The sequence below is a fragment of the Pungitius pungitius genome, chromosome 2 (assembly GCF_949316345.1).
Source record: "Pungitius pungitius chromosome 2, fPunPun2.1, whole genome shotgun sequence".
Classification (NCBI taxonomy): Eukaryota; Metazoa; Chordata; class Actinopteri; order Perciformes; family Gasterosteidae; genus Pungitius; species Pungitius pungitius.
Genome location: NC_084901.1, coordinates 10800596 through 10813211, shown reverse-complemented (window position 1 = coordinate 10813211; position 12616 = coordinate 10800596). Strand labels below are relative to the sequence as shown.

Genomic DNA, 12616 nt, shown 5'->3' with positions numbered 1-12616 from the left:
GCAACCTGAACATAGTCACTGTGATGTCACCCATTGGTGGATATCCTGGGTATCAGTGTTAGCTATCAGTGTTATGATATAAGTTCATAGTGTTTTGTGGTCACAAACTTGACGTAAAAGCTCTTGTTGTCCGGATATGAATATATAGCTTTTGAAAAATTACATGCTATTTATATTTTCAAATGATGATTGTCAGTAAAGTACGCCACTGCGCAGTTTTCTTCCTCCCTCTTTGAATAAGCAGTAATTGGGAGCGTTCGCTCTCCAGTTCTCCCAGCACACTGGCAGGAGTAGAGAGACATGGGGTCTGTGTACATAAACTGATCTCCCACGAGGCTCATTATGCTTCACTGTGTCCATAACAACCCCCCATGGCAGCTTCATCCCAAACCAACAGAGCCCCGCGGGGAATCCATCCAAACCACTCGCCAAGACCCACAGCCTGCAGGTGACTGAGAGCCCAGGTGGGGCTGGAACAGTGTGGTCCTTTGTGTGCTGCGAGACATGTGCATGACGGGGCGGTGGCTCTGGGGTATCGCTGCTTCTTTTTGCTTGGTATGGAAGAGGAATAAGATGAGCCGTTTGGATAGATTGGAAGGTCCTCAGGGAGCGCCGCGTCGCACGCTACTTTTGCCGGTTGGTCTTGTGCCTTTTTAATTGCCTGATTTGGTAAAGTGACGCTAAGCTCATCTCCCCCCTCATCCTCAGTCCACATATGTCTACTTCCATTTTCATAGCAATATGTATAGAGAAATACGCAAACCGTGTATTTATAGCTGAACAGAACAGCAAAGGTTCAGATCTGTTTTCTGATCAGTTCACCTTGAAACAATGGGGAATTGTCCTTGGCCCAAAGCCGCGCTCTAAAAATACCCTGCTGTCATACAACATAGATGAGCGCGTGCGCGTGGCCTTACAGTCGAGAAAAGACGCCCAAGGAGAGTGTTTTGACACCGACAGGCTTCCCATCCTCAGCAGAGTCATGAATAACTAACCGGGCCTCGCTTTTAGCATCCTGGTTTCTTGTGTGTGTGTGTGTGTGTGTGTGTGTGTGTGTGTCACTACATCTCTCCTCCTCTCTCAGCCTCTTGTTTGAGGCCTGAACTATGGCAGCTTGCTCTGTGTTTTTGTTGTTGTCATTTGAAGTTTTTGGGAGATTGGAGACCAGTTTGTGTGCGTTGTGTTGTCCATGCTTGACAAAAAAAGAGCTTGTTTGTGTGTTTGCATGTTTGTGTGTGTGGATCCCAGCTGTCACTCGGTGACAGTCGTGGTTGAGGCTGCACAGCTCCTCGGTGCTGCCGTAAGCAGCCGGGAGATTTGGGGGGGGAGAAGTTTTTTTTTGTGTTTTTCTTCCCATCAATGAAACAGTCGTTATGCAAGTTCCTGTGTAGTTCGTCTCTGCTTTGGATGAAAATGTCCCCTCACGTCACACCTGGAAGTGCAACGTCTCAGTTTTCCAGCTCTCTGAGTTTTCTGGCACTCGTCAGTCCCTCACACACTTGTCTTTTTTCAGTCTTTTCAGCCCTTAGTGAAGAGCACAGACAAAACTTAGCACACTGTGATGGTAATTGGAGGAACTTCTATAGCCAATATGAGTAACCAGCTGTGTCTGCCTTGCCTGTGTGTGTGTGTGTAAGGAAGTGTGTGTCCTTACTTTTGCAGGTGCGTACGGATATATTTCCTCTCAAAATAACGCAAATTCCAGCCGACACAAATACGCACTAATTATTCAGAGTAGCTCAAGGGTAAGTTTCCTTTTTTGGGGAAGTTATCGTCTTGTTTCTTATTCTCTGGCGTTGATTCATTCTGGAGGCTTCTCCCTCTACTAGTCAGGAATCTGAATATTTCTGTTACCGTCCTCCAGGGGAAGCAGAATGTCCTCATTAATCACTCTCACTGAATTAATAAGTGAAGTCAAGTAGTTACAGAACGGGCAGTGATGAAACCAGAAGACACGCCGCACCACTTCCTTTGTCTACTTGTTCTGTAGTTCTGACTCTCAGATGAATGAAATTAAATCATTATTATTATTATTCTCCCTTTGAGGCCCAAATGTCACAGGTGTTGTTTCACTGCTGAAATACTAACCTCCCAGTTTAGATGGGTGCCCTATTTATTCAATATGTTTTTACACAACTTTAGTTATACTTTGTGAAACATCCTGCATGGATTAAATATCTCCTTTACATTCTCCTAAATCACCTGCCTTTTTAAGAAACTGACAACTGTCACCCTCAATGTGTTTATTGAGTGACTGTTGGTGTATTCTGGCAGCTTGTCCTTCTCTGAGCCTGACTCGGCATGATGATGTTTTAGGCAATATGCTCCTTCTGAGTTCCAGATGTTAGGGGGGCTGGTTATTCCTCCGCTGACAGGTGGAGGACAGCACGGCCCTCAGTGGTTCCATGGAAGATCATTCATTTTAGGACGGTGTCCCCTCTTCACTTCCTCCCCAGGGAGATTAGCGGCCTCAAGGGGTCAGCTTATGGGGGATCCAGGAAATAAACAAATAAACTCTCCAAAAAACAATTTTTGAACAAGTTACACAAGAGAGTAATGAGACATTCATATCCCTCCATAGTGCATAATCCATGTACTTAAAAGGCCTCATAATGTCCATGCTATTCTGTCATATTCATTCTGATTGATTGGGATTGAAGGGAAACAGAGAGCATGTTGTGGACATAGATTAAGATCAAGATGTGTGTTTTGAAATCCCATGTGTGAATGCTCGACTGTATGTGGGTGATGTAACGTTAGAAGGGAACAAAATAGGCGACTCCTTGGATACTGTGACGTGTTAGAAAGACAGTGATTACCTCCACTTTCCTGAAATGGCTCCTGTCAGGTGCGTCCAGCCGGGGATTAGGACTCAGACCTGTTAATTGCAATTCAATTACTTTTGCTACTGAGAAACGCAGGAATAAACAGTTCACGCAGACTAACCGACAAGGAGACAAGGGACACACATGGTTTAAACACAGTGGTGAAGTGCAGGTGATCGGACATAGCAGGAAACCATCAGAGACATGGCGGAATTACAGAGGGTGAAACACGCCAGGGCAGGAAGTTAACCCAGGGACACGAGAGACAAAATAGAACAGGAAACAAACCCTCACCATGACTTGTTCTAATATATGTGGCGCCTTACAGACTTTTAATCAAAGCATGCATTCTCTTTGACGCATTTCGGAAACAAGTTGTGATGAGTCAAAAAAGAAGAATAACCATTGAGATTACAGTGTTGACTTGAGCTGTTGTCTCCTCACCGTGTGTCATTTATTTCATAACTTTGAGCATTTTAATCATCTTCACTTTGACTCCAGCCAGGAGGAGGGTTTCAGGATGCTGTTACAAGTCCTGCATTTTGTGAGGGTGCAGACGATAGGGTACGTGAAATATCTGTCTTCATATAGAGCTAATGTGAGATAGATTGTAGGGGGCCACTTCTGCTACAGCCCAGCACCGGCATGTGGTTGAAGATTTGCAGAGGATATGAATCTTCATCCGACAGGCCAAATGAGTTTGTGAGATAAGAATCGACAAAGTTCCCATCAATGCTAATTCACTTTAGTGCTATGGAGTCTGTTGTGGATTATGAAAATGAAATTGTGTTAGACGATGGCCGTTATGGTGTAATTAAGGCAGATGAACATTTAGAAAGCTGTACCGCAATCTGTGCACCTGTAATGACCCGAATGTCAATAGAACCCATATCACACACACACACTACGTTACCTCATCATCAGCGCTTGTCTCTCAGCCAGGGAAAGCTCAATAAAGTTGACAGATCTGACACGCTGTTAACCTTCGCCACTCTGTCAAGCGTTTCCCAGAGAGACTCCGACCGATATCGGGGCCACGCTCCAGAGGCATTCAAGTCTACCATCATACCGGCACACTGCTTTGACTCATTCAAGCTCATCTGCTTTAAAGTAAAGGATAAACCTCCGTTAAAGAAGTTTCTTGTTCCTCACATGTTATGACATTTTTAAACAAGGCTTAGTGAGTTCATGTCCTTTCTGGCCAGAGGAGGAGGTCTGGGTGGCGCTGGCCCTGCGAGGATTCATCAGCTCGCCAGAAGCCCGTCGCTACTGAGCGGCTAACGATTTTGTTGTTACGCCACTGCTTGGCAACGGATTCGTCTGCATCCAGTCACCCCCCCAAGGTCGCTGTGTCCCTTTTGTTTGATTAAGTTGTGGCGAGCTGAATCGGTCTCATCAAATACTTTTCTCTTCCTGTGACAATACCTTAATAATCCTGCTGTCACGAGATGTGCTGCTGGTGCAGGTCGGAGGCAGGGAGGACTCAGACGCAGGGTCTTCAAGGTTCAGGTTTTCAAAAAGTGCTCTTTAATCCAAAGAAAAGACGTGCTCCAACAACAGGTAGACTAACAATGACGCAACAGGGGACAACAGGCACACAGGGCTTAAATACACTAGGGAGGTGCAGGTGATTGGACACAGGTGGAAACAATCAGGCAATCACAGGACAAGGCAGGAAGTGAAGTTAACCCAGGGACACAAGAGACATGAAACTACAAAATAAAACGGGAAGGAGAACCAAACCGTGACACCTGCTTTGCTTTTTCTATTGCCTGGTCTCATTTCATAGCGGTGATTCAACTTGTAACCAGACCATTTAAGCTCTTCCCTCTGTAAGATCACACCTTTAGCTTCACAAAAAAAACGTTTGAACATAAGAATTGTGTTGATAGCATGAGAAGTGACCAGAAATCCCAAGACAGGATGAAGCAGGGCGGCTCATATGGCATCTCTTGGATGAGATGTCTGGCTCTCTGTCATTCATCGAATAAATACTTTGTTGCACTGTAATGAGTCTTTTTGTATGAAAAAAAAGAAATGTACCAACTCCATCACCCTTTTCTCCTGCCGTGGTGCCCTCCATTCTGCTGCTCGCGGATCATGAATAATGTTCCAACACCAGGCGGACTTTTCTGAGCATCTCACGTATAATGCATGAGATCACTTCCAGTCAAAGGGGTTTTGGCCACGGTTTGGCACAAAGCCCTTCTTCTGTTGACCTAGCTAGTTTTTGCAACTGAAATCCCGCTTCGGTTGACCTTCGGTAGTCCCGCTGCTGTGGACATCTCAGACAGCATCTTTAAGGGCTGACAGGACCATCCTGGAGAGACGGAGGGAGAGAGAGAGAGAGAGAGAGAGAGAGAGAGGGGGGGGGAGGGGGAGAGGGAGAGGGAGGGAGAAGGAGGGAGAGAGAGGAGCCAACAGGCAGCATAAAGCACCAGGGTGAAAGTGGAAGAGTGAGCGAGTGCTTTCCTTCCTTTGTCTCGCCTTCCCATTTCCATCTCCAGACTCCTGTCTCACAGCTTCTAGCCTCTCCGTCAGGTGGAGTTGTCCCTCCCGTGGTAGTGGGTCGTGGTGGGGAACTTCTGCAGCAAGCGGACAGGCAGCGTCCATCGCACCAGAGGTGAGTTGGCGGCACAGCTGGAAACTCTTCCACACACAGCCACATCGGTGCTGCCGCGTGCCGCCGTTGGAGTGGAGTCAGACTGCCCAGTGGGCTCTGATAGGCCGGCTCTTTGTGCGCCCCGTCAGAGTGTAGGGGAGCTTCGGCAGCAGAGAAGAAGTCATTTGAGCGGATGTCTTGTTGTTTTCTCATGTTTAATTGCAAAGGCTCAGAGGCATTAACTGGGATTACGGCACAGGCAAATGAAGGATGAGCGCTTTCCATTTACATCGCAGAGCCCGGCTCTCTCTGTGTTAGTGTGTGTGTGTGTGTGTGGGTGAGAAGAAAAGCATTTCAAGCATTTCAAAGCAAAGTTCTGCTTGTGACAGAGATCGTTGTCATGGTGGTTGGAGAAGACGTCTGTTGTGGCTTCTGTTTCCTTCTCCTCGCTCTCTGGGTGCAGTTACGGATTCGTTTTGGAGCACCCGGCAAACACAACGATCCGCTGTAAGAAATAGAGATCGAAGGCCTGATCTATTTGACGGCTGTCCTGTCTGTACATTAGACCAACTAACAAGCTGCTGTGGCTAGGAGACAAAAGTAATTCCTTAATTCTCATGTTTTCGACAGTATTTCTTGCAATTTGACCACATGTTGTTTTAAAAGTGTTAATAGCAATTAATGTTCATTAGCTAAAACATCCAAATAGTCAAAGTGTTACAACTTTGAAAATAATGATCCTCATTTTAATTGAAGTGGTTGCCGCTAATTCATCCGTGGGGATCCCGATGACTTCAGATAGCGCTGCATATGAGCTTCTTTACCCCCTTACGTTTCGTTACGTAAGAAGTTCTCTTGAGTGCGCGTTGCCTTCCCCCATCTGTAGACATCCTATCTCCACTCACTTTATCATTATCCCGCCCCAAAAATCATCATATCAACCCGCATCGTAATCTCATTAATCCAAATGAAACAGACTAATTACCGATGTTATTCCTTTTCTTTTGGGCTGCTTGTGGCCATTTTTGTCCTCTGGGTCTTTGAAAAGAATCGAGAGCGAGTCTGTTGAATATTGCATGAGGGGATGTTTGCGCGGTTGGGTGGAGCCACAGCAGTAAGTTTATTGCACGGTAGCAGCCGAATTCCCGGGGTTGGCGATTGAATCTGCAAAGAAAGGGTAGACATCCTCATTTAGCTAGAAAGCTGCCTTTTGGCCAGTGAGGATTAGATGACTCGGTGCTCGCCTATAAATATGGGAGAGAAGGCAACATTCCCCTCAGCGGCCCCCTCTCCAGCATTCTGCTCCGTACATCGTCGCTCATTGTTAATTTACGATGTCATAACACAAAAACGTCCAACGCGCCCGCCCATGCTGTTGGGTTATTGGGTTTGTTCGGGCCACTTTTTGAGGGTGCATCCCACGTGGGGAGGTCTGAGGGGAGGAGCTCGCTCAGCCGTCAGAGCGGTCGGAGCTGATGCGGGGAGTCGGCCCCGATGAAATATTCAGCCCCGTTACAGTCAGGCGGGTTTCTCAGGATGAGGACGTCTTTTTCTTTTGTTGTCACGTCAGGAAAAATCTTCAGACCAAGAAGGCTCCTCCTCCTTAACCTTTACATTGTCCTTCCTCCTGGAATTTGATGTTTATAAAAATCTTAAGGACCAGGATGTTAACGTCACACATTAAACGCCCTTCTTCATCTTGCTAGAGGTTGGTGGACAATGCCGTATTAATATTAACAGATGATCATTCAAAACACAACCAAAGATGGAGTACTTGAAACTCCTTTCATTGCACCTCAGTGGTTCAATGGTTGTGAAAAGCTACTCATGTGTTAACCTCTGGCTTTGAGGCCAATACGTTGACAACTTCCCCTATGACAGGTCCATTGTTTGCATTTCAGCAGCTTCTCTAATTGTGCTCCATGATAGTGACAGTACAAGACTGAATAGTTCCATGGAGTCTGACCACCTGGGGACGTGGTGCAGCCAGAACAACCTGGAGCTCAACGCCCTGAAGGAAGAACACAGCCCCACCTTCCCCCCTCACCTACCCCCCTCACCTTGTGTGACTCCCCCGTCACCACTGTGGACTCCTTCCGTTTCCTGGGCTCCATCATCACCCAGGACCTCAAGTGGGAGCTGAACATCAGCTCCATCACCAAGAAGGCTCAAAAGAGGTTGTTCTTACTGAGGCAGCTGAAGAAATTCAACCTGCCACAGACGATGATGGTGCACTTCTACACGGCCATCATGGAGTCCATCCTCTGCTCCTCCATCACCGTCTGGCACACTCCAGCCACAGGCAAGGACAAGGGCAGGTTGCAGCGTGTCATCTGCTCTGAAGCGAGTGTGATTGGCTGCAATCTGCCGTCTCTCCAGGACTTGTTCGCTTCCAGGACTTTGAAGCGGGATAGAAAGATTGAAGCCGACCCCTCCCACCCTGGACATGAACTGTTTGTGCCCCTTCCATCCGGCAGGAGGCTGAGGTCCATCAGGACTAAGACCTCCCGCCACACAAACAGTTTCTTCCCTTCGGCAGTCGGGCTCATCAACAGAGGCCGGGCCCCCCCCCTGACTGACTCTCACTCTCATGTATATTCACTTTGTCACTTTCACTTGTCACTTTGTTTAGCTGGTGCACTTTATCTTTATTTTTATTTCTAATTTTATCTTTATCTCATCTTACTTACTAACCCATAGCATATATTTTATTATACTTTTGTTTTATTTTTATCTTATTGCACTATGTCGTCATTATTGTACTGTCTTCCGTCATGCACCAACCGCCAAGACAATTTCCATGTACGTCTAACATATGATGGCAATAAACGTTTCCTGATTTACAGAAGTGAACGCAAATGCTAAGGGGGCGTCTTTCCTTTGTGAGGATGACTCCGAGAGCTCTCACCTTTGACCTACTGTGTTAACTAATCAGTAGTTACCCACCACCTAGTTAGAATCATATTTTTCACAGTTGTCCTGCTAATTCGCCAGAAAGAATTTTAAATACTGTTTCAGAGAGACCACCCTGGGAAGAAGGAGCCTGGGGAAGGCGACACTCCTGTTTAGAATCGGACTTTGCAGCCATCTGGTCTGCCCCCCACGTTCCGGCAATAGGCAAACCATCCTCCGACTGCCCCTTTGTCACTTTGCTCGCCTTGCTCTCAAGTCCAATTTGTCTCATTTTGGAGGGAATTAATGGCGATGTGGGAAAAAGTGAACCTTTTCTCACTTTGAAAGTCGCCCGAATGATATTTGAGAAGTTAAATTTGGCAGAAGGGGCAATCGGCGCTTGTAAAAAGACCATCTGTGTCTTTGATCTCTTCTCATTTTCATCTTACAGCAGATTAATATGACAGTTTATAGATTTAAGGCTTTATTTATGCTTTGGAGTGCAGCCATATTACTTTGGTCTGCTTCATTCAGCTTTAAATTGGGCTCAGTTTCCATTTCAATGTCAGAGGACTCTGCAGGGTCTAGTGCAAATCCGCAATCCCTGCAAAGTTCAGCACCTTTGAATCGGATCGTAAAGGTGACCCGCTGGCACCACCAACCTCCCCCCACCCTTAATGTATTTAACATTGACAGTCAGGTCGCCGTTGCCTTCTTCAAACAACGTGCTAAGCAGTCGGCGTCGGTAAGACGACGCTGCTCTCAACTCAAAACACAGGCGCTTTATCGCCAAAGACAGTCTTAAGTGCAGATGAGAGGAACCGATTAAAGGGAAACAACCCGGGCATGTTTCAAAGGCATCGATTTCCGAGGGCTCTGTTTGCTAAAGCTCGGCATGTGTAGAAACACTTACTCCGACACACTCGACTCTGATATCAGAGCTCCACTCTCCGCACTCGGCAGAGGCCTTTTTCAGGTTTACCCACTCACACAACGCTCAAGCTCAAATTTCCATTTTTTTTTTCATATGACAAGTTGCTCTGCGCTTCAAACATCAGTCTCTGAGGCTTTTTTTTTCTTCCAATTACGGAAGAAGGCACATTGCCTGTTGTCTCTTTCACACTGATGTGGTCTCCAGCAACAGGCTGATGATCCAGTGTTTTAGGGTTTTTGTTTCATGACTAAATGGTAATTGACGTGAAGGATTTAATATACACCAGTGATGGTTGGCATGAACGTCTTAGTGACTTTCAGAGACAATATTTAGAAAAATGAATCACGTCACTGCTGAACAGGTCCGAATGTCTCCAGCTCGCCCACGTTCACACCTCCCATCGCCTTTGTAAAGAATGAGTCATTATTCCCTGGTTTCCGCCTGCCTTCGGATCCCATCCTCGTCTGGGATCAATTATAAATGACGAGAGTTGAATTGACTGGTTGATAAAAGTGTAATTAGCTTCTGGAAGTAATTTTGTTTTTTTTGTTCAAAAAGACAGTTTCAAACTCAAGCTGTTTGTGATCTGTCAGACTGGAAATTCCCATCAGATGAAAGGATCTGTTATTGACAAAAAGTGGTCTGTAATCCGTTGTGTTAACATCCCTTTTTGTCGGTATCGGTCATCACTCTCCCTCTCTGTGTGTGTCTGCTGGGCTGCTCAGTCATTTTCCTTCTGTATTTATATAAAACCCACAAGTGAGGGAAAAGCTGAGCAATTCGCTATTAGGAATTTGGGGAGGTTTTTATGTAAAAAAAAAAGTACCCACAATTCACAAATCATTCCCAAAAATTAGTGGGAAAAATTGTACCTGCGCATCATTGGAGGGGGTCTTTTATTGGTCAGTGACATTTCAAAGTCGCAACACTAGGAAGGTGAAGATGGCGTATCGTATCATATCGGTCGCTCCTGGTGTTCGTTGAAATGAAGAAAACAAACTAGAAAAATCCACTCTGCAACCTGTGCTCTTCTCTTCTTGCAGTTGGGACGACAGCAGCTCTGTGAGCAGCGGCCTGAGTGACACACTAGACAACATCAGCACCGATGATCTGAACACGCCCACCTACTCCGGCGCCAGCTCATCGCGAAAAACCAAGGGAGTGCAGGTAAGGCCACGTGCACTTTGCTTGCAGTTTTTTCCCGTTTTGTTCTGTCTGTCTTTAAGATTGGTTTTGTCTTTAGGCACGCTATATAAAATTAAAGTATAATTATAGGGAACCAATATCTTTTTTTCTATTGATTCAAAATGGCTAAAATGGCCAAGAGTGCTAATCAGGACCATGCACACATGGAAATCGAACATTTGCGAGCAAAACTCTGTCTCAAAACTTGAATCTCCTCGCTCGCAAGGCTGTTTTCTGCTCGCTCAGAGTTTTTCTTTTTGACACTAAATTAGCTGTTAAAATGGTGTCCTGTGAAACAAATCCAGGTTATGGACCCAGTCTCTGGATTAGCAGGAGTTATGCATTCCCAGAACTAGAATTTCCACACTAAAAAAAGGGATGCAAAGTAAAAATAATGAAACAACACATGCACGAAGCATCTGTGATGCTTCTTTGTAGTCCATCTTTGGAGAAAATGTAGTTTTGCCACTGCACATCACTAACATCCGTCTCCCGTTGCATCATAACTACGTAGCTTAGTGGAAGTGGAGTCGGATTCCCTTAACACCGCGGCTGTCTTTTCCTCTTCTTGAATTCTCAAGGAATTGAGGTCAAGGAATAGTGATTAGGAATAGACAGGTCACAGAGGTCATTTTTTTGACAATTCGAATCCATCCGTAGAAAGTGAGTCAGCTTGACACCAGGAAGTAAAGTAGGGACACCTTGGCAGACTTTGACCATTCTTTTTTTAACGTGTCTCTTATGGTGCCTTCAACTTTGTGTAAGTGTCTTGCTAAATCCCAAGAGTAAGGTTACAAAGCAGTTACAGAAATCAGTACTATAAATACGATCTGACTAAATATCTTCATCAAATGGAGAGCTGCTAGCATGCTGCTTTAGCATGGAACCCAAGGCCAGTCAGTGTGTGAGCTCTGAAAAAACAGCTCAGGGAATTAACTGTGAACCCAAGGCCATTGCTCATCTCTCATCACCGGTGTTTGCGTTTGCCTGCCAAGTATCTTTGGCCCCTCATGAAATACACAACAGATCGGGCTCTTAAGAGACTCTGGTGTTGCTAGGGCGACTGGCCATCTGTCAAGGTAGGCTAGTTATCCCTGCTGTGTGTGTGTGTGTGTGTGTGTGTGTGTGTGTGTGTGTGTGTGTGTGTATGTGCGCGTGCGCGCGCACGGGTCCCAAAAGAGATAGCTATGACACACAGACGCCAACAACCTGCTGCTCAGTTGGTGCAGGGGCTCCTACCGGGTTATTATGGCATTACGGTGTGTCTTTAAATATGATCTTAAAATAACATAGAGTTTGAACTAGAAATAGCTTGTATTTTACATCATTGATCATTGCTCACCATTGGCTTTAACTTAAACACATTATTTTGGTGAATGCATCTGTTCACACTGATTTCAATAGCAGATATCTTTTTACAATGTCCATGTATCTTAATATTTTTATGGAAACAAACAAGTTGTGATTTACCACCACTGGCACGTCATTGGGCCTGTCATCATTCAAGATTTTAGGTAGCACATTCACTATTTTATTTATTTCTGCTTTCCTCAAAACCCATCCCCACCAAAACAACCCCAGTCCCAAAAAGGAAGCAGGTCCAAACATGCAGAGCAAGAGGTGAGCAGCAGCTGGGCCGGAGCCGAGGACCTGAAGAAGGTGGAGGAAGAGCTGGATGCCAGCATGGACCCCGGCAGCGGCTCCTCGCGCTGGAAGCCCTCCTCGTCCTCCTCTTCCGCTCAAGCCCAGAGTCAGTACGAGGACGCCGGGCAAAAGGCCGCCCAGACGGGCTCGTGGAGGAGGGGCATGACGGCCCAAGTGGGCATCACGCCGCCCAGGACCAAGGGTACCTCCGCTGTTAACAAAACACCAGGTGGGAAGTGATTCATGAAATGAAACACAGTAGAAACGTCTCTATTAAATATTGATTTTGGTAAAATATGTTTTGTCAAGGAGAGGAGTTGCTAGTTGTAACACATTTGTTGCCTTTGCCGATTATTTTTACATTTAGTCCGCTCAACAAGTTTGGCAGCTTTATTGCAGATAAGTATTGCTTTTCCCTGCAGTTGTGCTGTGATAGAGCCTTCTGGCTGCTTTGCCAAATGTACACTAATTTGACTCTCCCTGCTCTGTGGCACTGGGCCAAGAATCTGCTGGCGGTGATGTTTTTTGTATTTG

The 12616-nt window shown here is 45.9% G+C and overlaps 1 protein-coding gene across 9 annotated transcripts in view; it reads left to right on the top strand.

Moving 5' to 3' along the window:
* The window catches only part of nav3 (neuron navigator 3), a 129538-nt gene that overhangs the window by 91217 nt on the left and 25705 nt on the right, over positions 1-12616 (top strand). For all 9 annotated transcript variants that reach the window (XM_062560377.1, XM_037461598.2, XM_062560376.1 and 6 more), the window contains 2 exons: positions 10297-10420; positions 12020-12311. In XM_062560377.1, the coding sequence (XP_062416361.1) occupies positions 10297-10420; positions 12020-12311 (416 nt within the window). The remainder of the gene's footprint in view (positions 1-10296; positions 10421-12019; positions 12312-12616) is intronic.